Raw genomic sequence first — 25,442 nt, 5'->3', positions numbered from 1 at the left:
GCCATCAGTCTCCCACAGCCCAGCTACTCAAAGCCCCTTGCCCCCCTCCAGCCCCATCCCGGGAGGGCGAAGGCTCCCATGTGCGCCCCGCTCTGCTGGGAGCACTGCGGCTGCCCCCCTGCACACAGCTCGGCTCCACCCTCACCCTCCCACCCTGCAGCACCCAGGACGGGAAACACCCAAAGGGCTCTAGGCCCAGCGACTGCAGACACAAGTCACGACAAGTGCCCTCTGGAGAGGACCGTCGGGGTGGCGTGGCAGCTGCCCAACCTGCCAGCACTCCCACCCCCCACACCTGTGGGCAGCATGGGCCGGGGGACAAGCCCTTCACCCCTAACTTGGCCCCGAGGGCCTCTTCCTGCACCCTTTCCCCTCCTCTGTCCCCCACCTTCCTCTCCCCACCCCTTCAGGGAGTCTCTGGGCTTCAAAGGGCTGGGAGCATGTGGAAGTAATTAGACCTGAAGGGAGAGGCTGGCGACAAGTGCCAGAACCCGTGCCCCACAGCCACTTTGAAGTACCTCGATGGGGGTGGTGGGGGAGGGCAGGCGGGAAACCCCAGGCCGGGCCCTGCCAGCCGGTGGGCGGAGGCCACTTCCTCCAGCCTTGCCTGCCAGGGGCCGGGGTGCCCGTGGGCAGGGCCGTCTGTGCCTGGAGGCCCTTGTCCCCCATGTGTTCCCAAGAGGAGGGTAATTAACGGTGTCAGGTGAAAGCCAAGGGGAGGCAGCAAAGGGGGGACACCTGTGCCCTCATTAATGAGAAGGGGGGGTGGCAGGGCCAAGACCTAAGGGCTCTTCTTGGGAGGAGGAGGACCAGAGGGACTCGGGTGTTCCAGTCTTTATTTGCATCGGGGTGGGGAGGGGTCCTGTTGCCAGCAGGGCAGGAACCTCTGGCTGGCAGCTCTCACCTCTTGCTGGCTGCAAGGAGACAGGCCAGGATGAGCTGGGGGCCCCAGGCTCCTGCCCAGCAGCCCCTCCCAGCCTGGCCGCCCCCCATAGTACCTGGCAACTTCAGCCACTTGGGCACCTTGCCCAGATCCCTCCTTAAAGGCTGGGCCGGCTCAGGGCTGGGCTCAGGGGGCCCCATGGCATCCTCCTGGGCAGCTGCCTCTGGCTCCAGGGGCGCAGGGTCCAGGGCAGGCAGTGGGGACTGGGCGGCCGTGGCCCTGGACATGCACCTGGAGGTCGGAGTCCGAGGCAGAGGGTTGCAGGCTTGGCAGTGGTGGTGGACCCCCCCAGGTGCCCCCCGCCTCCAGCCCTCACCTGGCCACCAGGGTGTCAGCTGCAGACGGGGCGATGGTGTGTTCCAGCAGCTTGGGGTCCAGGTAGAGGCCTGTGGGAGGCCCGGCCCACCCTCAGGCCGTGGAGGAAGAAGGGGCCCACCCCCACCGCTGTGCTCTGGCAGGGGCAAGGCCTGGGCAGGTGGCTGTCCCGAAACCCCAGGGAGTCATGTATGTGAGGACGGGGCGGGGGGGGGGGGGTCAGGCCGCAGGTCCCCTTCCAGACCCAGAGGCAGTTCCCGCTCCAGGGCACGGGGCTGGTAGTAAGCAAAGGCCCCACTCACCTGCGGGCTCCTCGGCTCCAAAGTGCACCAGGGCAGCAGGGAAGAGCTCTGCCTGCAGGGCGGGCAGAGGGGCCGGGTGGGCACTGTGGGTGGGGCCCAGCAGGGGTGCTGCACTGGAGGGGACACACCAGTCCCTCCCAGCAGTGTGGGTGCCCAGCCCCCGAGCCAGCCAGGCTGGGTGTCTGAGCACAGAGTCCCAGGGCCCAGCCCCCAGCACCAGCTAGTGAGGAAACTCTTGCCCCCTGTGCACTGGCCTTGTCATCCACCACTGCCCGGTCCCAGGGTGCACTGAGCACCGGGAAGGCGGTGCTGGGCCTGGAGCAGCGGGCCCACAGGTCAGAATGACAGGTGGGGGTGCGGGGAGGGGGCACTGTATGGGGCCCAGGAGGCAAGGGCAGCTGCCAGCCCTTCCTGAGGGTGCCCTGGGCTCCCCTCCCCTAGCCACGTAGCCTGAAGTACAGAGGTTGGAGTCTGTAGGGTGGTCGGGTGGGCCGCCCCCAGGCTGAGGGGGACCTGCAGCCGCCCACGGCTGCCACCCGTGAGGATGCCCACTGAGACCCTGAAAGCTACAACCTGGTCTGCAGACTGCGCAGGCGTGAAGCCCCTCCCTCCAGGTGGGCACCTTCCCCCAGAAGTCCCATCTGGGGGACAGCAGCAGGGACCGACCCCACCTGCACTGGTGGGTATGTCCCGAGAGGCCCCCCTGTGGTGCAGACTCCCGGCATCAAACCCGACACCCGCCCCTGCCCACCTCTGTGGGGGACGGAGGCCGAGGCCCTGTCCTCAGCCCGCTGGCTGCGCACTGCCCCCCCCACCCTGCTCCTAGTGTGGAGGTGGGGGTGTTATCCAGAGAAGCGTCCAGGCCAGGCCTGGGAGTGCTGTGACCACAGCCACGGGCAGGTGACACAGGCGAGGGCCGCGATGCTCTAGGCCCTGGGGCAGGGGGAGGCCCACCCTTCCTGATGTGGACAGACCCTGCCTCATGGGACCACCCTGACAGCACACGCTCCAAGCCCACCTGTGGAGGCTGGACCCTCTGGGGGGTGCTGGGCTGGAAGCCTCAAAGGAGCCCCCCACCGGCCTGCGTCCTGGGGATCCAACCAGACAGTGCAGACCAGACACACAGGCCACCGGGAGGCCCACGGCAGGTCTACCCCGCAGCAGGGCAGCTGGGCTGCTGTACCCTACACCCACCGCGGGCGGCAGGGACAGGGGCAGGCCCCCAGGCCGCCCTCCTGGATGGCCGGCAGCCAGAGCACAGCCAGCCAGGGACATGAAAGCCGGGCTTCCGCACCGCTCACTGAGGGCGGGCGGGGGCTTCCTTCCCTGAGCCCTGCCAGCTCTGGTCCCGGGCTGGCCGCCACCCCGTGGAGGCCCCGTGGCTCCAGGCCGAGCTGACGATGAAAGGAGCCGGCTGCTGGTAGCCGGGGGCAGAATGGGCAAGAAAGGCAGGACCCAAGGCGCCTCGTAGGGGGGGGTCTGAGAGCCGACCCCCTCCCCCCCACAGTGTGGGTCGGCAGGCTGTCTGGGGCGAGGTATGGGCAGAGGCCTGGGGCCTCCGGGCCTCCTGGGGCCGAGGGCGGCCCAGGCCCGGCTCCCGTCCACCTCGACTCCATTCTTTGGTGAACATCCAGCTTTCTGCCTGGTCTCATCCCTTCTCCCCACAACCGGCAGCCCCAACTCAGACCTCGCAGGGCCTGCGGGCCACTTAACGAGGGCTGGCCTCTGTTAGTAATTAAAATATCTGAGGAGGCTTTGAAGAGGGAACCATTAGGCCCAGGGCCGGGGAGGCCCCGGGCTGCCCTCCCAGGCGAAAGGACGGGACATTCCTCCGGGCTCTGGAAGCAGGCCCAGAAGGACGCCAGATCAACGCTCCTCACCCTCACAGGGAGCTCTGGGGCCGACAGGGCTGTCGGCCGGGAGCGACAGAGCAGCCGCCAGATCCGAGGGCCCGGCAAAGGGAGGCAGGGTAGGGAGGCAGGCAGCCAGCAGACCCTGGAGCTGCAGCCACAGCAGCAGGCACTGCAGGGAACTCCTGGGCAGCAGGCCCCTGCAGCGAGGGCTCTGACCCTCAACCCTTCAGCAGCTGCCCAGCTGCCCTGCCTGTGGGTCCCTGCTCGCCCAGACCCAGAGCCCATCCCCTCCGGTCAGAAAGCAGGGAGGCTGGGAGCCCCAGGGCCAGCCTCAGAGGCTCCCTGCACCTTCCAGTCCCGAGTGCGAGTCACCGCAACGTCACACTCTGACACTGGCCCCGCCCTGCGGGGTGGCCCCAGCTGCCCTCCCCTGGGCCGGGTGGTCAGTACCTGGAAGAGGGTCAGTGTGTGGTCGTCCAGGGTGGTTTTGGGAGGAGTGATGACTGTGGAGAGATCGTCGCCTTAGGAAGGCCTTGCCCGGGCCCCACCCGCGCTCCCACCCCCAGGGAGCCGGGCCCAGGGCCTGCAGCCTCAGCTGTCCACTGTGGCAAACTGCTGTGAGAGGCCTGGTTGGCGGGGGGACAACCTGGAGCAGTGCCCTATGGGGACCCCACCCCCACCACCCCCACAGCTCCTGCAGGCTGGGAGACCAGGCTGGAAGCAGAGGGGCGAGGGGCACCGGGTCGGGACAAAAGGCCACCACTCGCCCTGATTCCCAGATGTGGCCTCAGATACCAGCCACCTGCCCACAGCCCTGTCTTTGGGGGGGGGCAGAGCCCAGGGGAGTGGCACTCACACAGGTGGAAGGGCAGCTCGGGGTCCCCCAGGTGGCTCCTCACAAAGTCCCGCAGGTCCCCCACTGAGGAGGAAGGACAGGGTGAGCAGGGCCCCGGCCGCTGGTCCCAGCGCTGGCCCTCTGTGGGCCGGCCGACCTCTGCACAGGTGCCCACAACCTGCAGGCCCGGCCTCACCAAGCGGCCTTGGGGTCCTGCCACAAGCCCTGAGCAGCCTGGTCTCCTCGGTCTCGGGCAGCTGGCGCATCGCTCCCACCCCTCCTCAGGCCCAACCCAGCCCTGGGGGTGGGAGTGGGAGCTGGTCCCTGCCCGAGACCATGGCTGCACCTGGCACGGGCCACCCCAGGACCACCCCTCCCCCCAAAGAAAGGATCTTTTTGCTTTTCACCCTGCCCAGAGTCCGGGGCACAGATGAGGGGCAGCCCCAGGCCAGGCACTGCTCTGGGGGCCTCTGTCCAGGACAGGTGGGCCCTATGAGCATGTGGTGCCAGCCAGCCTGGCCCCCAGCGCCCCCCACAGGCCCTGCGGCTTGGAGACCCCACCTGCCACCCGAAAACAGCCACTGCTTGGAGCCCAGGAGCCAGGTGCCGCAGCACTAGGGGTGCCAGGAGAGGCCCTGAGGGGCCCCAGGGGCCCCGGATGCCCGAGCGAGGCACCTTCCTACCTGTCTCACTGGGGCGGAAGAAGCCCTGCAGGATGTGGCGGTCAGGGAACAGCACCCTCAGGGCCACCTGGGGGGACAAGCCCAGGCGTCAGCACCGGCCGGGCCTCACCTGGGGTGGGGCAGAGGCCAGGACTGGGGCCGGGGGAAGTGCCAGCATCTCCAGGGGTCTGCTGACCCCCCCCAGGGGGCTGGGTGTGAGGCCCCGTGGAGCGCCCGCCCACACGCGGGTTTGTGAAGACAGTGACCTCTGCGTCCTTGGGCAGCCAGGCCGACTGGCCCTTTGCCGACCGAGGCTGGGCAGGGGCAGGGGGAGCGCAGGCCCCTGCCCCACTGGTACCTTAGGGTATCGCTCCAGCTTCTCCTTCGTCTGGGCCTCCCTGAAGGCCCTGGTCACCAAGGGGGCTTCCTCCAGGCGCTTCCTGTGAAGAGGGTAGGTGAGGGCCCTGGTCTCCCCCGGAGGGGGGCACCCCGGGAGCCCGACAGGCCCACACCCCGCGGTGCTGCTGTGGGCGTGGGTGCCGGAGGCCTGGGCTGGAAGCAGGGGACGCCCGTGGGGTGGGGGGCACACCCACCGCTCACTCTTGAGCTGGGCCAAGCGCCTCCGCACGTCGTCCACGGTCACCTCGAAGAACTCGTCGGGCAGCTCTGCCGGCCGGGCCCGCAGCAGCTCCTCCCGGTCAGGGTGGCACACCACAGCATCCCGGGCCGCCAGCTGCGGGCAGGGGCGCAGCTGAGGGCATCCAGTGCCTGGCCTCTGCAGACCCCGGAGCCGAGCCTGGGCCCCAGCTGTCCACCAGAGGCCAGGCCCAGGCCTGGCCAGGAGGGGATGCCCGCTCATGGCTGCCTGCTTAGCGGTGCTGACGTGGGACCCTCATTCCCCAGACCCTGCCCCTGGGGTCTCGGTCAGCCCCTGTGGGGGGCACTCAGGCACTGGGGTGAGTGGCAGCTCCCCACTCACTTCCTTTCTCCATGGGTGATGTCTGCCACCCGGGTCCCCAGGGCTCAGGGAGCAGGGCTCTGGTCGAGGCCACGTCAGGAGCTCCCGGGGGGGTGGGGGGGAACGGCAGCCCCCAAATTAGAGGTTTGGCAAAAACCTGCCAACCACTGGCCCCACAGCCGGGCTGACCCCACCTCCCCTCCCCAGGGGGTGGCCTGGCCCTGCGTCTGCCCGCCCTGGGGACACAGGAAGGGACCGTGTCACTCCTAACTGGGACCGCGTCCTAACTGGCAGCGAGGTTGGTGGAAATTGCAAGGCAGGGCCCACTCTGTGTGCGGCGCCTCTGGGGGGGGCCCTGCGGTGGGCACGGGCCTCCGCGGTCTGCGCCGTCCAGGGAACCACCCAGGGAGGTGTCCACCCCGGGCCCTGCCCTCCCTCACCCAGAAGGGCCCCGGCCTCTCGCCTCAGCAAGGCGACCGCACCCCCAGTCTCCCCCCTGGGACCAGGCGGGCTGCGGGCTCTGGGGACACACTTCCCGGGTCGTCCCTTCCCACGGCCTTTCATGCAGCCCAGCCAGCGCCCAAGGCCAGGCCGCTGGGGTGACCGGGCCCAAGCTGTGCAGCACTCAGGGACCCGCTCCCCCAGCACACCTGCCAGGCGTCTCCAGAGCTGCCGCCCCCCAGCCTGCCATCGGGCTGGCCCCTGCAGTCACCAGGCCCGCCGCAGTGACACCCTCACCAGTGCTCTTCCCAGGGGCAGGGTGTTGGGTTCACGGAGAAGCCCCTCTGCCCCTGGAGTACCGAGGCGCAGCGACCAGGAAGGGCTGCCCCTTCAAAGCCACAACCTCCCTGCAGCTGCCTCAGGCGGTCCACGCCACAGCTTTTTAGAACAAGACGCCAGGCGCCGGCCGCCCCCCACAGCCTTGGCGCCTGCATTCCAGCAGGGCCGGGAGCGCCCAGGCTCCCTGGGGGGAGGTGCGAGGGCAGGACGGGCATGTGCCCAGCTGGGAGCGCTGGCAGGAGGGCCCTGCATGGCTCGCCCCAGGAACGCAGAGCAGGGCGACGTGCTGGGTGCCGAGCCGGCCATGCGGATGGGCCCTGGCCCCGGACATGGCCTGGGAAACATGTGGCCACTCCGGCCCTGCCATCCTCCCAGGGACAGCAGAGTCCTGGAGCTGCTGACATGCCCTGGCCCACAGGAACTCACTGACAGGTGTAACACGGGTGCCTGGGCTGGTGGGAAATGTCACCGCGCCACCGGACAGGGACAAGGAGGAAAAACCAGGAGGCTCCACACCTTCGCCCTGGGCTTCGGAGGAGAGAGCAAACCCCCCCCCCCACCAAGGGCAGGGAAGGCGGCCGGGGCTAGCTCGCCGCACACCCCGCAGGCACTGCCACAGCCTGGCCTCAGCTGCTCTCCCTGGTCACAGGCAGATGTGTGGGGCTCATGTTGGAGGCAGGCTTACAGCGGGTTCTCGATGGACCCAGACAAGACTCAGGCATGGGGCCACGGGTGTCTACCACGGGGACAACAGGTGCCTGAGCCTTCCCACCAGGAGTGAGCTCTCGAGTCCCGGCCGAGGGCCAGGCCCTGGGGTCCAGCAAGGGACCCCAAGTTGCATCTGACAGGTGCCCAGGGCCGCTGGTGGGTCGCAGGCCATGAAAGACGGAGCTCAGAACCTTCTCCGCACTGCTGACAGCTGATCTCTGCAGCCTAGATATGCAGGTCCCGTCAGCGGAGGCGCCTCCACAGAGACCACTGTGTCACCCCACTGGTGACAGCTGTTGGCAACTACATGACTGTGGCCAGTGGCCCAGGAGGCAAGTAAGAGGGACGGAGCAACCCCCTCGGCTGACGACCACGGGAGGCCTTGGGGGATGGGCCTGCTCTGGACCAAGGCTGGACCGACACCCAGGCCGTTTGAAGGTGGGGACCCAGTGACTGGCTGCCGGCTGCGGACGGCCACCAGGGCCTTTACAGAGGGCCCCAGGGGGGCCTGAAGGGAGCAAGCATGAGCTCGGCAAGGCGGCAGGCACAGCTGGCTGGATGTGGAAGGGACGAGGGCCCGCCGGCCCCCCACCGCCAGCAGCCGCACTCCAGCAGCCGCCACACAAGCGGCTGGGAACACGCTCAGGCGCCCTCGTGTCAGAAGTGGTCGCTGAGGCCTCGTCTTCTTGACGGTAATTTTCCAGGACGCGATGACACCCGGGGAAAGAATGTGGAAACTCTGGGGGCGCCCTCGGCCCAGATCTCCTGGCTCCCCCGCCCCCTCCTGCCCTCACAGCCAGGCTGTCCCCCGACAATGGTCTGGGTAACCGGGAATGCAAAGCGCTTCCCCTTGAGGCTTGGAGCGGAACCTAGTCACTGGGCAGGGCTGCAGGCCAAACCTCCCAGTCGCCCCTGGAGGGCGGATGCGGCCGCAGTCAGAGAGGGCGGGACGACCGGGAGGCTGCGGCCTCCACACGGGCTCAAGAGGCGCAGGCTCCAGCCCCCCCCCAGCAGAAGGAAAGCTCGGCTCTTCAGGAGGGCACACGAGGCCCAACGCTGGGCCGAGGCAGTGACACCTGCAGGCTGGGAAGCTGGGTGCCCCACTGAGGACGGGGGGGGGGTGAACCCCAGAGAACTGAGGTCAGGTCGGGGTCCCCTCACCCCCAGGCCTGACAGCTGCTCTCGGGGCGTGGGTCCTGCAGAGGCCCCGAGGCCCAGTCAGGATGGGGGTCTGTGGCCGGGCCGCCAGGCCATGTGTGCACCGCCACACCGGCAGGCAGGGCATCTGTCACTCCCCGAGGCCCATCCCAGCAGAGACCCAGCAGGACAGGTGGCTGGAGGGCACCTGCCCATCACCAGGCTTCAGAAACTGCTGCCCTGTCCACCAACAGACCCCAGCAAGTGTTTCGACCGAGGCACGCTGGGCCCCGGGCCTGCTCTGGAGGGCGTCACGGGCCAGCGCCAGGCTGCCCCTGCCCGTCACGGGACCAGGAGGAGCAAAGGAAGGCTGGCGCCTGGCCCAGACAGGGGACAGGGCGAGGGACCGAGGAAGCGCTCCGGCCCAGGTCTTTTGAGGGCAGGGGCCGGGCGGGGAGGCCACTGTCAGCGCCTGTCCTGCCCAAGGGACTGGGACTTTTGATCAGGGACCCCGTGCCAGCTGCGTGGGGAGCGCCCGCTGGGACGGCCGCCTGCGTGCAGAGCAGGGAGCGCCTCTCAGCCGGGGAAGGACTTCAAAGGACAGGCCAGGGGCCGCCCAGCAGCCCCAGCTTCTCCCTGAGCCCGTTCTGATGGCCAGTTAAACTACCTTCTAATAATTAATGTTCCAACATCAAAGGCAGGGTCTGTAAACCATCCTGGGCCTCCGCCGAGGACCTGCCTATATTTTATCCTGTCTCTTTCGACTCTTTATTTAAATCCAAAAACCACACACAGGCAGAACGTTAATGGGAAACTTGGGAGCTCTTTTTGATTACTGAAGTGTACCTTTGAAGTTCCCCCAAAAGTTCTGTTCTGCTCCCTTCTCCCCTCCCCCAGCACTGAAAAGGGACACAAAGCAGACACCATGTGGCCGGCCAGCCCTCTGGGCGTGTGGCTGTTAGTGACAGGAGGCACGGGGTGGGCGGGGGATGCTCCGCCACCAGCTGCCGGGGCCCAGATCAAAGGCAGCACTGCAGGCGGCTGGGCAGACCCCGCCTGCCTGAGGCCCAGGGTCGGCCCTGGCGAGGCGCTGGGGGCCTGTGCCCAACAGCACCCACCTGCCAGGGGCACAAGCCCGGGCCACCCCCAGATGCCCCTGGGGCCATCCGCAGGTTCCCAAGAGATGCGGCAACCCCGAGCCCCACTTCCTACCACCTCTGCACCTTCAGCCTGGGAGAGAGAGGCAGCCACCCCGGCTGCCGTGTCTGCCCCAAACCCAGAGGCCCCTGGGAAGAGCAGGCTCGGAGGGAGTCCAGCCCCCACCACCCACTCAACCTACCACATCGACCTGATTCTGGCCACAAATTCCGGACCCAGGTGACAGACTGGGATTGGGGACGCACACCAGTTTCTAGCCTGGCCCAGAGGTCAGCATGGAAGCCAGCAGCATCCCCAGAGGGCTGGCCCACCCCACCCGCAGGATAAATGTTTAGGGAACTCAGGACTGCTTTGGCTGCCTGGCCCCCCGCTGTCCACTCGGCAAGGGGCGCCAGCGTGGTGCCGGGGGCACAAGTCTAGCCACCGGCCTCCTCCGCAGGGCTCCTCTCCACAGCTGAGCCCCCGGGGCAGGCGCCCCGCTCTCCAGCCTCCCCCGCGTGTGACCTGGAGGCAGCATTAGGAAGGGGCTTCAGAGGGGACAGGTGGCGGGCAGGTGGTGGCGGGCCCCCGAGCCCCTTGGCCACTCTCGCTGACGGACACACCAGCTTCCAAACTGACGCGTGAGTTCCCGTGACCGATGGCACGGCCAAGGCGGGGCACGCTGCACCGGGCCGGCCGGGGAATGGGGGACGGCGGGCGGGGGCCGCCCCAGCCCGCCACACGAAGTCTCGGCGCAGGACACGCAGTGTGAACAGCCCAGCCAAAGAAAAATCCTCAGGAAGAGAAAAACTCAACTGGGTAAAAGCTCTCCACAGCGTACCCCACCCTTCACAGAGAAGCTGCAGCATCAGGTCCAGACGGGTGCCCACTGAGGTGGGTGCTGCTCAGTGAAAACGAGCCCAGAAAAGAGAGAAGGGCTGACGAGCTGCAGGAACCGCAGCGGAGACCAGAAGCTGCTGGAAGTGACGCCAGAGACGAGTGACAGCAACCTCAGCCCCTGGGCCAGGCCCCCGCCCCCGGCACGACGGTCTGGGAAGGGAAGTCGGTGTCAGCGGTGGGGCAGCATCGTGGGTGGGCACCCAAGTGAGCGCGCCGTGCGGGCGCAGGGGACCCGAGCGCTGGGCCGGGACAGCAGCAGTGTCCCATGGTGATGCCCACCCACACCTGCGGCTTTGGGGCTGCAAAGGGGACAGCGAGTGGCCTGGCTGGCGAGCAGGCTGGCACCGTGGAAAGGTCTCTCTCTGTGTTCACAATGCTTAGAGGCAGCCATGAGCCAGAGGCTGGGCGGAGGCCTGCCCAGCGGGACTCGGTGGACGACCCAGGGGGTGACACCCAGGCAATCACGTCGTCAGTGAGGGAGCCCTCACTGACAGCAGATGGGGGTCTCTGAGCCTCCGAGGAAGCAGTCCAGTGGAGAGGCACCCACCCCCAGGCCGGCGATGACCATGCTGACTGTCCCCAAAGAAGCCGGGGGCGCGGTCACAAAGCCGCAGTGGCAGGAAGTCCCAGCAGTGCTCCTGGGGAGACTCCGGCATCACTACCAGGGAGAGAACCGGTCTCAGGGGCTGCCCCTGCCTGTCCTCCTCTAGGGAACTCTGGCTGGGGCAGGACCAGCAGTGGCTTCGGGGGCGGTTCCCCTGGCGCCCTGGGGGTCCCGCAGCTCTGTGGAGCACGCTCCCTTACCTGTTCCCACCCACTCGGCATGGCCCGAGTGCAGGGCGCCTCCGGTCAGTTGGGGTAGGGGCGGCTGCAGGCGTGTGTGAGGCCAGAGGACCAGTGAGCACCGAGTGGGGCAGAGCCGCTCGCAGACCGAGCCAACCTGACTGAGAGGCGGCTGTGGAGTGGGCCCGCCGCACCCCGACAGCAGCCGGGCCTGCGAGCCGCAGGGCCTGCAGCAAGCACAGGCTTCCACGCAAAGACGTCCCCGCTGGACACCCAATGCCCCCCACCAGCTTGTGCAGAGGCCTCACTCTTCCGCCCTCTGCTCGGGTCTGGGCCACACGCACCCCCGGCCAACCTGCAGACAGCGGACAGCCATGGGGACCCGAGGCTCCGGTGTGAATGCGGCCCAGGTCCCCTTCACGGCAAAGCCACTTGCACGGGCAGAGGGCAGCACCGGCCAGGACCCACACCCACGGGGCGGGGCAGGACCACCGGGCACCCGAGTCTGCCAACACCCATCACACTGCATCTAAACCAGTACCGCCATGAGGTCAACTGGAGACAGACCAAACTGGGAGAACACGTCCCGGGGCCCCCAGGCCTCCCGGGCCCAGAGGTGAGGTGTGGTCAGGAGGAAGGACCCCACGCCCAGCTCACCACTTACCGGCTCCGGCTCTGGCTCCAGCGGGGGCCTCGACTTCTTTGGCTTGGAGGGGCCCCCAGGGCTGGAGAAGGACTTGGGCAGCCTGGCTGACCCGCAGGGGCCTCCCAGGCGCTGCCCCCACCCTGAGAAAGGCACGAAGGGGGCTGGCGAGGGCTCCTTAGAGGCTGGCTTTGCCGGGGTGTCTGCTGGCTTCGGTCCCAGGCTGTCCACATGGCCAGCCCCCGCAGCGGCCACTCCGTCCTGCTGGCTCACGTCGCCCCGGCTGAGCCCCTGGGAGTCCCAGGGAAACAGGGGGCTGCCGGCCCCCTGCTGGACTGACAGGGAGGCAGCCGAGCTTGCCGGACTTCTGCTCCAGGAGACCCCAGACTCCTGCCCACCAGTGGAGTCACACGGTCGCATGGCAAACCTGGGGGCCCAGACGAGAAGTTCAGCCCACAGGCCTCAGGGCCCGGGCGCCCACCCTGCACCCTGCCCTCAGGCTCCAGCAGCGGCCCCGGGTGGCAGGGGAGGGCCCCGGCCGCCTGCCCCTTTCCTTGGACACCCCGTTTCCCCCACAATACAAGGCCCCGAGGCCCCGCCTGACCTGAGGATGGCGCTACCCCCCGCGAGGCCCAAGGACTGCAGCGTCGTGTTCTGCAGGGCCGCTCGGCCAGTCACCTGCACGGAGGAGATGGGTCAGCTGGGCCCCGGCCACCCCCAGCCCCTCGCTGGCCCAGGGGAGGCCCTGCGGCCCTGCCCACAGCCACAGCCCCTCTGGGCGCTGATGCAGCCCGGCCAGCACCGGAAGCCTGGGTGGGCAGGCTCGGGCCTGGTTTGGCCACACCGGGCCAAGTGACCAGCCCTCTGAAGGCTGCAGTGACCACGATGGCCCTAATTTGGGCCCACACGTCCCCCTCCTCCTGGGGAGGACATGTCCCGCAGGTCCCTCCCTCTAGCAGCCTGAGAACCCCTTCCCCTCACAGCCCTGGCGGGCGTGTCTCACCCACACCAGGGCCTCCCAGGGCCCCTGGGGGACAGTGACCACCCCAGGCCAGGAAAGGGCACTCAGCCAGGTCCAAACAAAAAGCCCCTGTGAGCTAGGGGACCTAGTGCCAGGAGGGTCCCCGTCACGGGCAGGCAGGCGGGGACAGGCAGGGCCTCTGCCAGGCGGGGTCTGCACCATGCTGCCCTCGGTTTTGAAAAAGATCAAAACGGAGCAAAGCAAATATTTATTAAAATGAAACCACTTTTGTGGCTCTTGGGCTTTGAGAGAAGCTGAGAAAACAAACAGGGCGCTGAGGGCGGCTTGGGCGGCTCGGGCGGCCGCCGCCAGCTCTGGCGGGGCCGGGCCCTGCTCTTCCCACGGAACACACCGCGCTCTCGGAGCGGCCGCCCGCCGCCGCTTTGAAGGCAGCCAGGGGCAGTGCCCTTTCCAGAGTGGAAAACGGGCCGGGCCAGGAGGGTGGGGCCCCAGCGCCTACCTCGTCCCTCATGTACACGCAGACCGGGCTGGCCTCCCGTGGCTGCTCCAGACGCGCCCTGTGTGTGTGTGGGGGAGATGTCACAGGCAGGCCTCACGCGTGCGGGACGCCATGATCTCAGGGAGGCACCTGGCACCCTGCCACCCCGCGAGGCCCTGCTGTGGGCCATCAGCACACGGCCTGGTGTCTCCTGCTGGCCTCAGCATCCGAGCTCAGAGTGCAGGGCGGACACAGAGCAGGGGACAAGCAGCAGCAGCCGCCCCCCAGACGAGCCCTGGCAAGTGTGCCCAGGGTCAGCCGAGAGCAAGGCCCAGGGGCCGAGGCCTGGGCCACCCTCCAGGAAGGTCGCTGACCCCAGCAGTGCCTTGGGCATGAATCCACTAAGTGACCCTCAGGACCGGTCCTGGAGGCCACTAGCCCTCTGCCCGGCCCCACGGGCAACGCTGGGACAGACGGGCCGGTCTTCCCCAGGAGCCTCGCGCTAGGCCAGCACCTGCACCCAGGACGAGTGGGCTGAGGGGCTGTGTGACCGTGTCCAGACCCCTATGTGGTCACACAGGACTGGGCCACATGGAGCGCTCTCCAGGGCCTCCGATGTCCCCATCACCAATAGACAAGAAAAGCCAAATGGAAGGCTGGGCAGGGGTGGGGACCCCAGTGCACCGCCGGCCGAGACCCTCAGCCCCCAGGGGTTGTGAGTTCCATGGGCAGGTGCTTACGAGGGGCAGGAAGGACCGTGGATGCAGCACCAAACCCCAGGGTGAGTCAGAGCAGCCCCTGGAAGCACAGCTGCACGGGCTGGAGGACGTGGGTGTTCGAGAGCACACGCACACACACTCACACACATACTCGAGTGCACGCGCACACACAACACCTCCGATTCACACCATCCTGGCGCCCCGGCTCCCACCGACCACCAGCTCACGGGCTGCAAACAGGCCCAACACTGGAGCCGGCGTCCAGACAGGCGAGCTCACTCCTGCAGCTTCTGACACGGGTCGTCGGGCCCCTCCCCTCCAGGGCAGGAGGCCTGGGCGACCTCAGGACACGCAGCACTGCCCTGTTACAAGGCCTCGCAGCTCACGCCCAAGTGGACGTGGCTGGGCCAGAGGAGCCGAGCTGCCTGGGACCAGGGGCGGCCGGGGCCCGGCTGCCTGCGGCCCTGGCTGCATCCTCTGCACGTCTCCGGTGTGGGTTCTGCCCCTTCTGTCGTTTGTGTTTAGCTTTTGCTTGCGCACGGTGCACCAGGCTGAGACCCACAGTCCAGAGCCAGCCGTGGGGCCCCCGGGGGAGGTGTGCCCTGCCCCGGCCCAGGACCCGCCCGAGGTCACCAAAAGAAGTAGGAGACCTCGGCAATAGTGGGTCAGGGCCTGAGGCCTGGCTCCACAGGACCCAGTGACCCTGGGCCTTCCTGAAGCACAAGCCCCCAACCTGCCAGAGCGACAGGCCATCACAATCCTCCCCCCCCCCAGACCCAATGCCAGCAGGACCACAAATCACAAACGGGCCGGGAGCCGCTTGCGTCCTGCCCTCTGAGGCCTCTGGACATCAAACGCCGGCCCGGCTTTGATGTGCGGCTTCTCCAGAGGGATCGGGTTCCCAGCGGGTCTGCGGGCGACGCCTGTGCACACGCGAGGGCGGGCGGGGTGGCCGCAATCACTTCCAGACCGCCCGGCCAATTAGCAGGCTCGCCAGCCCGCACAGCGGCCGGGGGACACTGTGGCTGGTCGAGGGGCAGCCCTCACTGGCAGCCTCACTACTGTCCCACACGTCTCTGAGGGGCTGAGCCAGGCCTCCGAGGAGCCCCCTTCACTGGACTCAGGCGGGACCTCAGCCCAGGGTGTGGTGTGGGGCTTTGCGGGGCGCCCTCCCCAGACGGTCCCTGGCCTGGCCTGGTGGGATGGTGCCCACGGTGGTCTTGCTCCATCGGCCAGCCAGATGAGCACCCTGGTCGGAAGAAGGCAATGGGGGTGGCCAGGCGGGGCCAAAGGGATGCTGACGCTTTACCGCCTGCTGTCCCCACAGGCGAGGGCTACTACCGGCCCCCCGGGGCCGGCTGTGGGCAGACCAAGTGTCCGGGCCCCTTCAGTCCACCTGCCCGGCCTGACCAAGCTGCAGCATCGCACTACCCAGGCCAGCACCGCAAGAGCCAATCCGCACCCACAGGGGGCGACTCCAGGCTCGGAGGGGCCCTGCAGCCGCTGCAGGCCCCCCTTGAGGGAGGCTGCACCCCGGGGGCCCAGCAGCCCACGCCCACACCACGCAGCAACCAGCTCAAGGGAGCAAGGAGGCCAGCCCTCCCCCAAGGCAGGTGGAGCGGGGATGGCCGAAAGGGGGCAGTGGCCTCTGCCTGAGAGCTCTGAGAGGACCCCGTGGCTGCCCGAGGGCTGGGGGTGGCCACCCCACCTCAGCACAGCCCCCGCGGAAGCACGCACGCAGCCCGCCCTGCCCAGGCACACCCCAGCCCCTGGTCTCACTCCCCGCAGGAGGAGCAGCGCTAACCTGGGGCTGCGGGTGTGGCTCTGACATCAGCCTGGGAGCAGAGGGCCAGGGCCAGGGCTGCGGGGGAGACCCGCCTCAGGGTGGCCCTCCCCACAGCAGACGCCTGAGAAGTGCAGGACCAGTCCAGGCCAGTGTCCACCCAGGGTCCCTGGCCCAGCAGCTGAGGACTTCCTGGCCCTTCCCAGGAGGGTAACCCCATCCGGTGGAGCCACGTCCCTGCCTGTGGTTTACTCCACCCACGCGCGGCACAGCCTGACACCCCCTCGGCCTCTTCCCTGAAGTGGGAAGGTTCCCATTTCGCCAGGCAGAAACTGACTCGCACCCATCGCTGTGAAGAGTAACTTCCTTTTTGAACGTGAGCCACCCTCACGGTCAGGGCTTCACACCTCAAACACTGGTCAGCCGAGGGGCCCACCAGCCACTTCTCCCGTCACCACTGGGGCCTCTTGGGTCCCCCACAAGGCGGGCTGGCCCAAAGCCAGTTGCAAAGATGTGCCACCTGTGACGAGCACCTGCTGGCACGGCTGATGAACAGGCGGCCCCTCACTGCTGGCCGGTCCCGCGCCAGGTCCGTGGCATCCCCACCGCAGGGGCAGGCATGGCTGGAGCCCACGCCCGACACTCACCTGGTCTCTGCGAAGTGGCTGAGGAGCTCCCAGAGTGTCTGGCCCGAACAGAACGTGTCCTGCAGCCTGGAGCCATCATCCAGCTGCAGAGCGACGCGGACCTGGGGAACAGCGGGACTGAGGGGAGGCAGCGTTGCCCCTGCTCCTGGGGCCGCGGTGGGTGCTGGGGCGGGGGGCGCGGCAGCCTCAGCCTGCCGGGTCTGGGGGCACTTGGTTACGCAGCCGGAAGATGCAAATACGTCAAATCCAACGCATCGGATATGACGTTTGTGCAGATTAGCCCGTTTGTAATAACTGTGTCCCAAAATCAGGCCGCAAATCTAAAACCTGGCCCGAAGAAGGAAAACTGCTTTCCGTACCCTCCACCGAGTCCACGGCCACCCCACCCTGACGCACCCGATCTCGCCTGATCTCGGAAGCTGAGCAGGGTCGGGCCTGGTCAGTGCTTCGATGGAGGACCCTCCCCTGAGTGATGGTGCCCGGAGCTCACTGCCCTGGGGGCTGTGGCCAACCTCGACACCCCCCGGCCCACCCGCTGTGGCCCAGCCTGTTTCTCCTTTTAAAAAACTGTATTTGAGCTCTGGCTCATGAGGCTCAGTGGACTGAGTGCCAACCTGCAAACTGAAAAGTCACTGGTTCAATTCCCAGTCAGGACACATGCCTGGGTTGCAGCCAAGTCCCTGGCTGGGGACGAGCAAGAGACAACCAGTAGACTTTTCTCTCCCTCCCTCCCCTCTCTGTAAAAGTAAATAAATAAATACATCTCTTTAGAACTGGAGAGCGAGAGAGAGAAACAACCATCTGTTGTCCGCTCACTCACGCACTGGCTGGTAGAGTCCAGTGCGTGCCCTGACCGGGGATCGAACCTGCAACCTCGGCTCACTGGGACGACACTTCAACCCACCGGGTGCCTGGCCGGGGCTGCACCTTTCTCTAAGTCACGGTGAGGTCTGCTGTCCCCGCCAAGGGCATCCTCTGCAAGGGCGCGTTCACGTGGAATCCCCAAAAGGGAGGGAGCTGCCCACAGGAAAGGCACCTGCCAGTGCCCGCAGGGATGCCAGGGTTCTTCGCGCGAGAAAGGCTGAGAACCGTGCTCCCGACGCAGAGAGAGGCACCAGGGTCAGCGCCCTTGGCCCACTGCGGGTGGGCTGTGGAGAGTTGAGCCCCCTTGTCCCTCACGGGGCGGCGGCGCCATCTCCCTGGGGGCGCAGGTGGCACCGCGGTCCGGTGGGCGAGGGCCGGCGGGCACCAGGGCGTGCTCCCCACGGCTGGCCTCCTGATCTCTGGAACCCCTCGATGCTGACCCAGCGAGAGGCTGGGGGCTGGGACGGAGGAGGCTGCCCCACGGCCTCCCGAGCTCTGCGGGCTCTGCCACGCAGGACAACTTTGTGACCCCAAGTGTGGGGCTGGGCGCCGCTGCCACCTGCTGAGTTGGCAGCAGGACAAGAACCCTTAACAGTGACCCAGCACCAAGGACAAACGTCCACCCTGATCACCAGCATGGGAAGTGGCCCTGCCTGACCCAGGGAAGGCGGTCTGCGTGCAGGACACTCCCTGCCCGGCCCCCAGCCGCCCAGCCAGTGTGGCGCCCGAAGCCCACGGTCTGCCGAAGGGGCCAGGAGCAGCCTCGCCCGGGGCACCTACCGTGTTCTCAGGCCCCTGGCGGCTGCGGGACGCGGGCACCATCTCCAGCTTGGCGTTATTGGGCAGGTTGGCGAATCTCCACTGCAGGGAGAGGTCAAGCACGGTCCTCTGAAACCTGCAACGCAGGGCCCAGCGCGGCCCGTCAGTGCCGTCTGCAGTGTCCCGGCCAGGGGTCCGCAGCTGCCAGAACCGGCACACGCCAGTGTGTGCTCCTGGCTACGGCGTGCCTTCCAGGGGAGAGAGCCGGCAGCGGGCCCGCTCAGAGTGCAGGAGGGCAGCACAGGACGGACGAGCCACCTAACCAGGGCTTCGCCCCGGGGAGGAGGCAAGGGCTCTAGACCAGGGTGTCCAACTCACCTTCACTGGGGACCACACCAGCCTTCCGGGCGCCTTCAAAGGGCCGAATGGAGTTTTAGGACGGTATGAATGCAACTTAACTAGGGGCAAGGAGCTCATCGCTGCCACCAGGTAGAAGCAAGGTGCAGGGCCAGATAAAACAAGGTGGAGGCTGGATTCAGCCCTCGGGCCTGGTCTTTGCCACCCGTGCTCTGGAGAAGCACAGACAGAACAGCCAGCCTGTCAGCAGCGGGATCCCGGAAGGTGGGTGGAGACGCCCATCCCCAGCTTACAAAGCCAGGCTCTCCACCCCAGAGTGACCCTCGGTCTCTCTGCCCATGTCCGGCACTTGGGAACCACCACACAGGGACCTGGCAACTTCAGGTCTCCCAAGTGTGCAGAGTGAGGCCAGTGTGGGCCCCCAGACGCCGGGGAGGCTGGGGCCTCCAAAGGAACAGGTGGGACGGAGGTCAGATGAGTCAGGACGGGAACCACCTGGGGACGGGAGGGAACCCAGGGGGTCGCTGCAGCCACCACTAGCAGGCCATGCTCCTCCCCCTTCACAACGAGAGACTCAGGTGAGAAGAGCCAACACGTGGCCAAAGCCAAAGCTGGGGCCACAAACCTTGGGTCACATGTCGGCTGTCGGCCACAAGGGCTCCTGGGAGGAGAAGTGAGAGGCAGGAGGGTGAGCAGACACTGCCTCAACTGTGGGCCCCGGTGGGGAGTCAGGCCAGGCGGCCTCAGAGCCTTCCTGACCCTGGCCCCTCTCCTCCCAACCACCACAGCTCCCAGGACCCCCACAAGAACCACCATCGTTCACCCTACAGACCACAGGGGCCGAGAAAAGCTCTGCCCACGGTGCCTGGCAAAGCCCCAGCACCATGTGGCCTGGAACGTGAGGGACACAGCACGCGAAGCACAGCGCACGTGGACATGGGGACCTGCAGCACTCCCCACTCAGACCTGGGCTCTATTTCTAATGGAAGTTTAGGGAAAAACTAGGGTTCTGGCAAGACTGTGTGAGATCAGAACGAGTGGTCACCGGTGGCCTGCAGGCCAGCACACCGCTGGGAGCAACGGGGTCTTCTGAACTCGGGAGCTTATAAGGCGCGGGCCTTCGGAAGTGTGAGAAAGGCGTTCTGACACCAGGCCAGAGACTTGCACCACAACTTCAACAGCTAGTGCGAGAGGCTAGTGCGAGATGGGATGGTGGACCTCCAGAGAAACCAGGGCCAGAGGCGGGGGAGGGGCCGTGGGCCGCCAACGCACCAAGGCTGCCCTTCCGGGCAGGGGCAGTACTTTGCAAACAAATTACAGCTGACCCTTGAACCGCACAGGGGTTGGGGCGCCGTGCAGTCCAAAAACCCGGTGCACGGATTTTGACTCTCCAAAACCTTAGCTACAGTCGTCCCTCCACATCTGACAGGGACTGGCTCCAGGGCCCCCAGACACCAAGATCCCAGGACCATCAGGTCCCTCCTGTGAAGCGGGGCAGATCAGTGCGGTCAGCTGTCCACACCCACAGACTCTCAACGGTGAAGGGCAACGGTACTGGTATTCACAGAAAGCTCCCCCGGAAGTGGGCTGTGCAGGGCAGAGCCTGCTCCTCAGGGGCCAGCTGTGTGCCATCAGCAGGGAGACGGGCGCCGGCCAAGGGCTCACGCAGTTGCAGGGACGAGAGGGCACACGACCCTGGGACAGGGAGCCAGGGGACGACCCAGCCCAGCACAGGGACCCTGGGGTTCAGGCAAAAGGCAGGGAGCTGGGGTGGTAAGAGGGTGTAGCCACTCAGAATCTCCTCTGCTCAAAGCCCCATGCGTGACACACAGCGTGGCCCCAGAAAGCAGACTCCCACGTCCCAGGCTCCTCTCTGACCCCCAAGTGAGGACAGCCACAACGTGAAGGCATCCTACTGCCAGGAAACACACCGAATGCTCCCTCTGGACAGTGCCCACAGGCAGAGACCCCGGAGGCAGCGCCAGGGGCTGAGGAGCCACTGCGGCACCCGAGGCGCAGGCCTCTCCCCACTTCCCCAAGACCACTTCCTCTCGCCCCCACAGCCCCAGGAATCGCACAGCCAAATGCACCACAGCCCTGTGCAGCGGGTTGGAATGGCAGCCCCTATAAAGATCTGCCCACATCCTAACCCCACAACTCATGGCAGTGACCTCATCTGGACAGAGGAGCTTTGCAGACGTGACTAAGTTAAGGATCTCAAGATTATGTCATCCTGGATCAGGGCAGGTGCTTTTGAAAGAGAGAAGAGGCATAACAGACAAAGGAGAAGGCCACGTCAGGAGAAGGCAGGGGTGTAGGTGACGTGGCTACAAGCCAGGGATGTCCGGAGCCACCAGGAGGCGGATCAGGCAGGAGGGCCAGCCCTGCAACACCTTGAGAGGGCCTCCTGGCGCCCAGAACTGAGAGAGGACAGGCTTCTGCAGCTTTAAGCTCCTTGGCAGGCCCTGGGGGGGGGAGGGGGGTGGACGGGAACCGAAACCTGGCCACAGCAAACTCACTTCAGATCGTATTCCTTGGGGTTGAAGTCCTGCCGCCGGCATGTGTCCTCCAAAACCTGGGGGCGAGATGAGGACTTGAGCTGCCCTGCTGGTCTGGTGGCAGGCACGGTGGCACTGAAGCAGCAGGAGGTCTCCGGAGGGCTGGTTGGCTCTGCTGGACAAAGCCTAGCAAAGCCACGTGAGGGACTGTCCCCTCCACAGCTCCATGTGCCTCATTCAGGAGCTCCTGTTCACTGTCCTCTCCTCACTGGGCCTGACTTGTCACCCCAGCTCTGCTGGACAGTCCCCAGGCCAGCCCCCAATAGGCCATCACAGAACATCTTCCTACACACGCTCCAGACCCCTCCCCCATTCAGAACAAAGTCCAAACCTGACCCCCCTACCCGCAGCGCTTCACCCTTCTCCCCAAGAACCAACACCACACTGCCAGCGCAAGCGGGTCCTGCATGCAGAGGCCCCCCACCCCACCCTGGGGGCTCCTCTCGGCAGAGCCTGGTATGCGCACTGTCCCCTACACAGCAGGGCCCAATAAACATTTCTAATGTGTTGGATTCGGGGTCAACCAGCTGCCCGACGCAAGTGCAGCAACTGACTCAGCAAGTCAGTTTCCAGGCACAAAAGCCGTCACACCCAGCCAGGCGAACACCGGCCAGGGGACGCGCCGGGATGGGGACACGGGCCGGGGACCCGGGAGGCTAGCTCGGGCACGCCGCGGACTCGGCGAGGGGTGCAGACGTGCCGATCCCCGCCAGCCTGACCCCAGACACACAGAAACCCGGGAATACAGGAACCGAGCGCGGAAGTGGGCGGGCCCCACTGCCAGGAAGCAGCTCATTGGGTGTACTGGGCCCCGCCCCTCGGCCCGCCCGGAGCCAACCGCGGGAACCGGCCCGGCGCCCCGGCCCTCGCCCACCCGCCCGCTGTTCCCTGTCCGCCACCCTCGCCGCACCTGCAGGAGCACGGTGCTTGGCGTCACCTTCACCGTGTGGCGCCGCCCGTTTGGGGCCAGCACGGACACCGCGGAGCCACCGCCGCCAGCCGGGGCCGCCATATTCCGCTCACGTGACCCGCCGCCGCCGGCTCAGCTTCGAACAACTTTATCGGCAACAGCCAGGACAAACGGCCACGCGGCCGCGGGGCGGGGCCTGAAGCGGGGCCTTCGTGCGCTTCCGGACACGCCCTGGCCCCGCCCCCTCTCGAGCCCCACCCGGTGTCCCGGTCCCGCCCCCTGTCCTGGCTGCGGTGGGGACTGGAGCTCCTTGCTGACCCCAACAGTCCATGGGGCTACGCTTGCATCGCCTCTTGGCCCGGACGGCAAGAAGAGGAAGGCTGTGCGGGACGCAAGCGCCCCGAGACCTGGACTCCCCGTCCCTTCTGGGCTACTGCGCTCCGGCCTGTCCTGGGTCCCATGCGCCCTACGGTCGTGGCCCCTCCAGTGCAGCGCCCGACACCCTGTCCCTGTTCTTTCCCCCTTGTTCCCAGTCCCCTTAGATTATCTCTGTCCCAGGGGTGGTGCGAAAGAGACAGCCCTAGATGGGGAGAACAGATTCAGTAAAAATCAGAGATGAGCGCCCTGCACTGTCAGTGCCGGACTCACTAAACCCTCGGGGAGAACCTGTCTGTCGGAGGCGGGGAGGCGGGATGTTTGGGATCCCACCAGCCCTCCTGTGTGGATGCCGGCCCCCCTTCTTGTAGGTGGCACATCCGCCTCGTAGGCACACTGACCAGCAGACACCCTTGTGCGTGTTAGAGATTCGGGTGGGAACACTGTGGCGACACCTGCGCAAGCCCCTTTACTGACCATTTCCAGGCCTGCGCTGGCTCAGAGACACCACCCGCCAGCCCTCCCTGCCATTGCCTGGACCTGTCCACTCCTACCGGCTCTCACGGGTCCTGTCTGTGTCTGGCTGGACACACGGGGCCTTGGAGAAGACACCCTTGGGGCATTTCTGACCAGTGCCTGGCCCAGCTTTCCAACCCCATATTTCAAACCATCAGGACCCCATGTGCAGCTCTGTGGCAGCCACGCCCCCCTGCACCCCACGTGGCCCCCAGTCTGGCCTCTTCAGCTCCGCGGCCTGCGGGGTTTTCCTCGGGCCTCATCTGCGCTGGGACAGGCCTTCCGTGCCTGCTCGCTTGTTTACTGTCTGTCCCCACCCTGGCTGGCCGGCCTGCGCCACACTGACACGCAGGAGTGGAGCCTGGCACAGGGCGGGTGCTCAGCAGACATCTGCCGGAGGAGTGGCCCTTCCCCAGGAGACAGACAACACTCTCGCTCCCCCGAGGGCACGGCTGCCTCTTCCTGCTTCTCCTGCGGCAGGCACCCCCGCAGGGGGAAGCGAGAGAGGCCCGGCTGGGCCGGAGCCAATGAAGACCAGACAGGACAGGCTGGGACCCCACGAGGTGCCTGCGAAAACAAGCAAACCCCAGAGATGACCTCTAAGCGCCGTGAGGGGACCTGGGGGTGCTGGACCCGCAGCTGAACAAACCTCCAGAGGCAGGAAACACCCAGAAGATCCCTGGGGTCCCCCTTGGACAGAGGTTTATTTTAGGCCAGGGCCAAAAATTCAGGTGGCAGGACACACCAGAACCCCCCACCCCACCACCACAGGAAGGGCACTCACTGGCCTTGTGGCCAGTTTGCCTCCGGTCAGAACCTGCGAGTTGGGGCCATGTGTTCACTGTCATGGGAAGGTTGCCTCTGTGGGCTTGCCTCCCTGCAACTTGGCACCCTTGCCTGGGGCTCCATTCCAGGCTTGAGGTGCCCAGATTCCAGAATGTGATCACAGCAGGAGCCACAGAGGGGACTGCGAGGTTGCAGGTCATCTCCAGCAGGTTTGCAAGGCTGGGAAGGGAAGCCCGGCCGGGTGCTCCAAGGCTCATATTTTCCTTTGCAAATCTGCCATCTTTAAAAAAGTGGCAATCTCTACATTAGTGTTCCTAGTGGCTCTATTTGTAGAGGGTCTGACACGCCCAGCCGCCCGGGACACACAGCTGGGCCCCAGTGCCCCGGGGAACCGGAATAAGGGAGCACACCGTCTCCACATCCCAGCCTGGCCCGTGCAATTGTAGTGAAGTTTTGCCAGATATTCCTGTCGTGTGCAAAGTGGACGAAGTGCATGGTGTCGCTCTGCCTGTGACTCTGACTCCACAGTCATCACGATAAAAATTTCAAATAAGCGCCCCGGTTGGTGTGGCACAGTGGATTGAGCACCACCCTGTGAACCCAGGAGTCGCCACTTCAATTCCCAATCAGGGCACATGCCTGGGTTGCTGGCTGGGTCCCCAGTAGGGGGCGTGCAAGAGGCAACAGGTTGCTGTGTCTCTCACAAACATTGATGTTCCTCTCCCTCTCTTTCTCCCTCACTTCCCCTCTCTCTAAAAATAGATAAATAAAATCTTTTAAAATTTCAGTTGTCATAACACCTAAAAACAAGCAAAAAATTGATACAGCAAACCCCAGCTTTTCAGCTCATCCCCGCACCCGCACAGAGAGGCGCTAAGTGCCCACACGCTGTCCCACGTGTTTCCCTTTCTGCATTTCCGTTTGCGTGTGTATTTCTACTTGCTCGGCCCTCAAAAAGGTCCGGGCCCTTCCCTCCAAGCACCAAGCAAAATAAGGACCTTCTCCGACAGGAGCCGTAACCCATCCTTATGCCCAACAAACAGCCGCAGATACAAGAACACTATCCAATACACGGCCCTTGTTAGAACCTCCCTTGTCCCCAGTGGGCCCTTCCGACCTGGTGGTCACTCTGATTGGCGGTCATCAGTTCACACCCCTTGAACCGACCTCAGTCCTTCCGCCTTGGACTTGTTTTAATCTTTCACCTCTCCGGCATCTCTGAAGAGCCCAGACCTGTTGCCTTGAGAATCTTCCGCGGGCCGGATCCGTCTGACCCCGCCCCGGGGTCGACTGCCCAGGGCGGGCGGGCAGCACACATGACAGCGCATCAGAAGGTCAAAAACGTCAGTCTGTCCCGTTGGAGGGCACGTGAAGTCTAAATATGTGGCCTGCCAGATTCCTGCAGGGTCAAGGTCCCCTGTCGAGTGAATAAGCCATAAATGCAGTGTTTTTCCAGTAACCATTTACTCAACAGGTTGATCAGTGGATGGTCCCTGCCTGAAGCCACCAGTACACACATGGTCGCAAAATCGTGAATTTAAACAGGCACTGCTTTGTACACCTGAAACCTGTGTGTCTTTATTAACCAATGTCACCCTAGTAAATTAAATCTGCAAAAAAAAAAGTTCCCCCCTCCTTTAAAAAAACTCTCAAATATGAATTCATAGATTCTTTTTTCACCCAATTATTCTCTTTGATGCTCAAATTGACCCCAATGGAACCAGCAAGCCCGCCTTCAAATGCTTCCTGTAC

The 25,442-nt window shown here is 65.8% G+C and overlaps 1 protein-coding gene across 5 annotated transcripts; it reads right to left on the bottom strand.

Annotated features, from left to right (window-relative positions):
• Positions 1-819: 819 nt before the first annotated feature.
• ASPSCR1 (ASPSCR1 tether for SLC2A4, UBX domain containing) lies at positions 820-24,962 on the bottom strand. 5 transcript variants are annotated; one of them, XM_053659987.1, is made up of 16 exons: positions 24,858-24,962; positions 21,065-21,120; positions 18,210-18,324; positions 16,566-16,666; positions 13,438-13,495; positions 12,561-12,634; positions 11,978-12,383; positions 5,504-5,643; positions 5,269-5,350; positions 4,932-4,998; positions 4,270-4,332; positions 3,864-3,916; positions 1,561-1,612; positions 1,260-1,329; positions 999-1,174; positions 820-914 (listed from the first exon to the last, which is right to left on the bottom strand). In XM_053659987.1, exons 3-16 carry the CDS (start codon positions 18,249-18,251, stop codon positions 901-903), a joined length of 1,398 nt encoding a protein of 465 aa, XP_053515962.1. In that variant the 5' UTR covers positions 18,252-18,324; positions 21,065-21,120; positions 24,858-24,962; the 3' UTR covers positions 820-900. The 5 variants fall into 5 exon arrangements, with proteins under 5 accessions (XP_053515962.1, XP_037013685.2, XP_037013684.2 ...); XM_037157790.2 differs by having other exon boundaries at positions 24,808-24,958; XM_037157789.2 differs by lacking the exon at positions 24,858-24,962 and adding an exon at positions 22,014-22,220.
• Positions 24,963-25,442: the final 480 nt, after the last annotated feature.

Source organism: Artibeus jamaicensis, unplaced genomic scaffold (genome assembly GCF_021234435.1).
Source record: "Artibeus jamaicensis isolate MK-2021 breed Jamaican fruit bat unplaced genomic scaffold, CSHL_Jam_final contig_2259, whole genome shotgun sequence".
NCBI lineage: Eukaryota > Metazoa > Chordata > Mammalia > Chiroptera > Phyllostomidae > Artibeus > Artibeus jamaicensis.
The sequence above is the reverse complement of the archived record's forward strand: the minus strand, read 5'-3'. Positions and strand labels throughout refer to the sequence as shown.

Bases quoted from the DNA above. Each gene is read 5' to 3' on its own strand.
- ASPSCR1 (XM_037157789.2), bottom strand. From the start codon at position 22,115: ATGGCGGCCCCGGCTGGCGGCGGTGGCTCCGCGGTGTCCGTGCTGGCC. The intron at 13,496-16,565 runs GTGAGTGTCGGG...ACACACACACAG, and splicing joins AGCCACTTCGCAGAGACCAG to GGCGCGTCTGGAGCAGCCAC. The intron at 12,384-12,560 runs GTCAGGCGGGGC...CTGGGCCCCCAG, and splicing joins GGGGGTAGCGCCATCCTCAG to GTTTGCCATGCGACCGTGTG.